This window comes from Rhinopithecus bieti, unplaced genomic scaffold (genome assembly GCF_001698545.2).
Source record: "Rhinopithecus bieti isolate Rb0 unplaced genomic scaffold, ASM169854v2 scaffold_9909, whole genome shotgun sequence".
Lineage (NCBI taxonomy): Eukaryota > Metazoa > Chordata > Mammalia > Primates > Cercopithecidae > Rhinopithecus > Rhinopithecus bieti.
Window position 1 is genome coordinate 30222 of NW_016806164.1, and position 1575 is coordinate 31796.

General features: G+C 42.0%; 1 protein-coding gene across 1 annotated transcript in view; it reads left to right on the forward strand.

Annotated features, from left to right (window-relative positions):
- LOC108531457 (ATP-dependent RNA helicase DDX3X-like) overlaps positions 1 to 1511 on the forward strand; it is a 13909-nt gene extending 12398 nt beyond the window's left edge. The window contains 3 exon segments of the mRNA XM_017874907.1: positions 415 to 568; positions 868 to 1007; positions 1195 to 1511. Coding sequence (XP_017730396.1) covers positions 415 to 568; positions 868 to 1007; positions 1195 to 1274 — 374 coding nt within the window. The 3' untranslated portion in view covers positions 1275 to 1511.
- Positions 1512 to 1575: the final 64 nt, after the last annotated feature.

The following is a 1575-nucleotide window of genomic DNA, read 5'->3' on the forward strand; positions in this document are numbered from 1 at the left end:
GCCATTCTCTCGCCTCAGCCTCCCAAGTAGCTGGGACTACAGGCGCCCGCCACATCGCCCGGCTAAGTTTTTGTATTTCTTTAGTAGAGACGGGGTTTCACCGTGTTAGCCAGGATGGTCTCGATCTCCTGACCTCGTGATCCGCCCGTCTCGGCCTCCCAAAGTGCTGGGATTACAGGCTTGAGCCACCGCGCCCGGCCGGTTTCATGTTTTTAGCTGTGACGCGTGCAGCAAAGAACTTGCTAGGATCTAAAATACATTTTTTAACAATGAAAGTGACAAAGATTTTGCTCTAAGCACTTGTTTAAATACTAGATTGTAATATTTTAAATATTTCTGCATAGGAAAGTAAGAACGGTAGCAAGTTACTTTGTGGAAGACTTTGTTTATATATTTTTTTGGGAACTCTTTTAGGCCTGGCAACCTCATTCTTTAACGAGAGGAACATAAATATTACTAAGGATTTGTTGGATCTTCTTGTTGAAGCTAAACAGGAAGTGCCATCTTGGTTAGAAAACATGGCTTATGAACACCACTACAAGGGTAGCAGTCGTGGACGTTCTAAGAGGTGAGGTATAGATGGTATAATAGGTGTTCACTTACAATTTCTGGTGTTTCCTCTGCATGCATAATGTCCACGGTTAACTTCAGTATTTAAAAAGCTTAATCATCTTAGGCTTTCTAGATTCTTTGGTAAGGGGTTATGTTAGAATGGATGACACTCCATTCTAATGTTGGAAAATATGGCTGGATGGGGAATTGTTTGAATGGAAAAATCAGAAATTGGTCATTGGGAAGTATGTAAGAGTTAGGTTACTTCAGTGGAATTTCATCTTCATGTGAACCAACATAAATTTTTTCTTATAGTAGCAGATTTAGTGGAGGGTTTGGTGCCAGAGACTACCGACAAAGTAGTGGTGCCAGCAGTTCCAGCTTCAGCAGCAGCCGCGCAAGCAGCAGCCGCAGTGGCGGAGGTGGCCACGGTAGCAGCAGAGGATTCGGTGGAGGTAGTGTTAATCTGTAACTTCATAGCTTTGGGAAGGGTTTTTTTCTGTTTAGTCATCTTTTTCAAAGCCTAATTAAACCATTTAAGATCAGCACTATAGAAACTTGATGGCAAAGTACTTAAGGGAAGGATTGTATTTAATGATGGATAACCTCATTAATTTATCTCTCTTTTAAATCTCTCATTAGGTGGCTATGGAGGCTTTTACAACAGTGATGGATATGGAGGAAATTATAACTCCCAGGGGGTTGACTGGTGGGGTAACTGAGCCTGCTTTGCAGTAGGTCACCCTGCCAAACAAGCTAATATGGAAACCACATGTAACTTAGCCAGACTATACCTTGTGTAGCTTCAAGAACTCGCAGTACATTACCAGCTGTGATTCTCCACTGAAATTTTTTTTTTAAGGGAGCTCAAGGTCACAAGAAGAAATGAAAGTAACAATCAGCAGCCCTGTTCAGAAGGTGGTTTGAAGACTTCATTGCTGTAGTTTGGATTAACTCCCCTCCCGCCTACCCCCATCCCAAACTGCATTTATAATTTTGTGACTGAGGATCATTTGTTTGTTA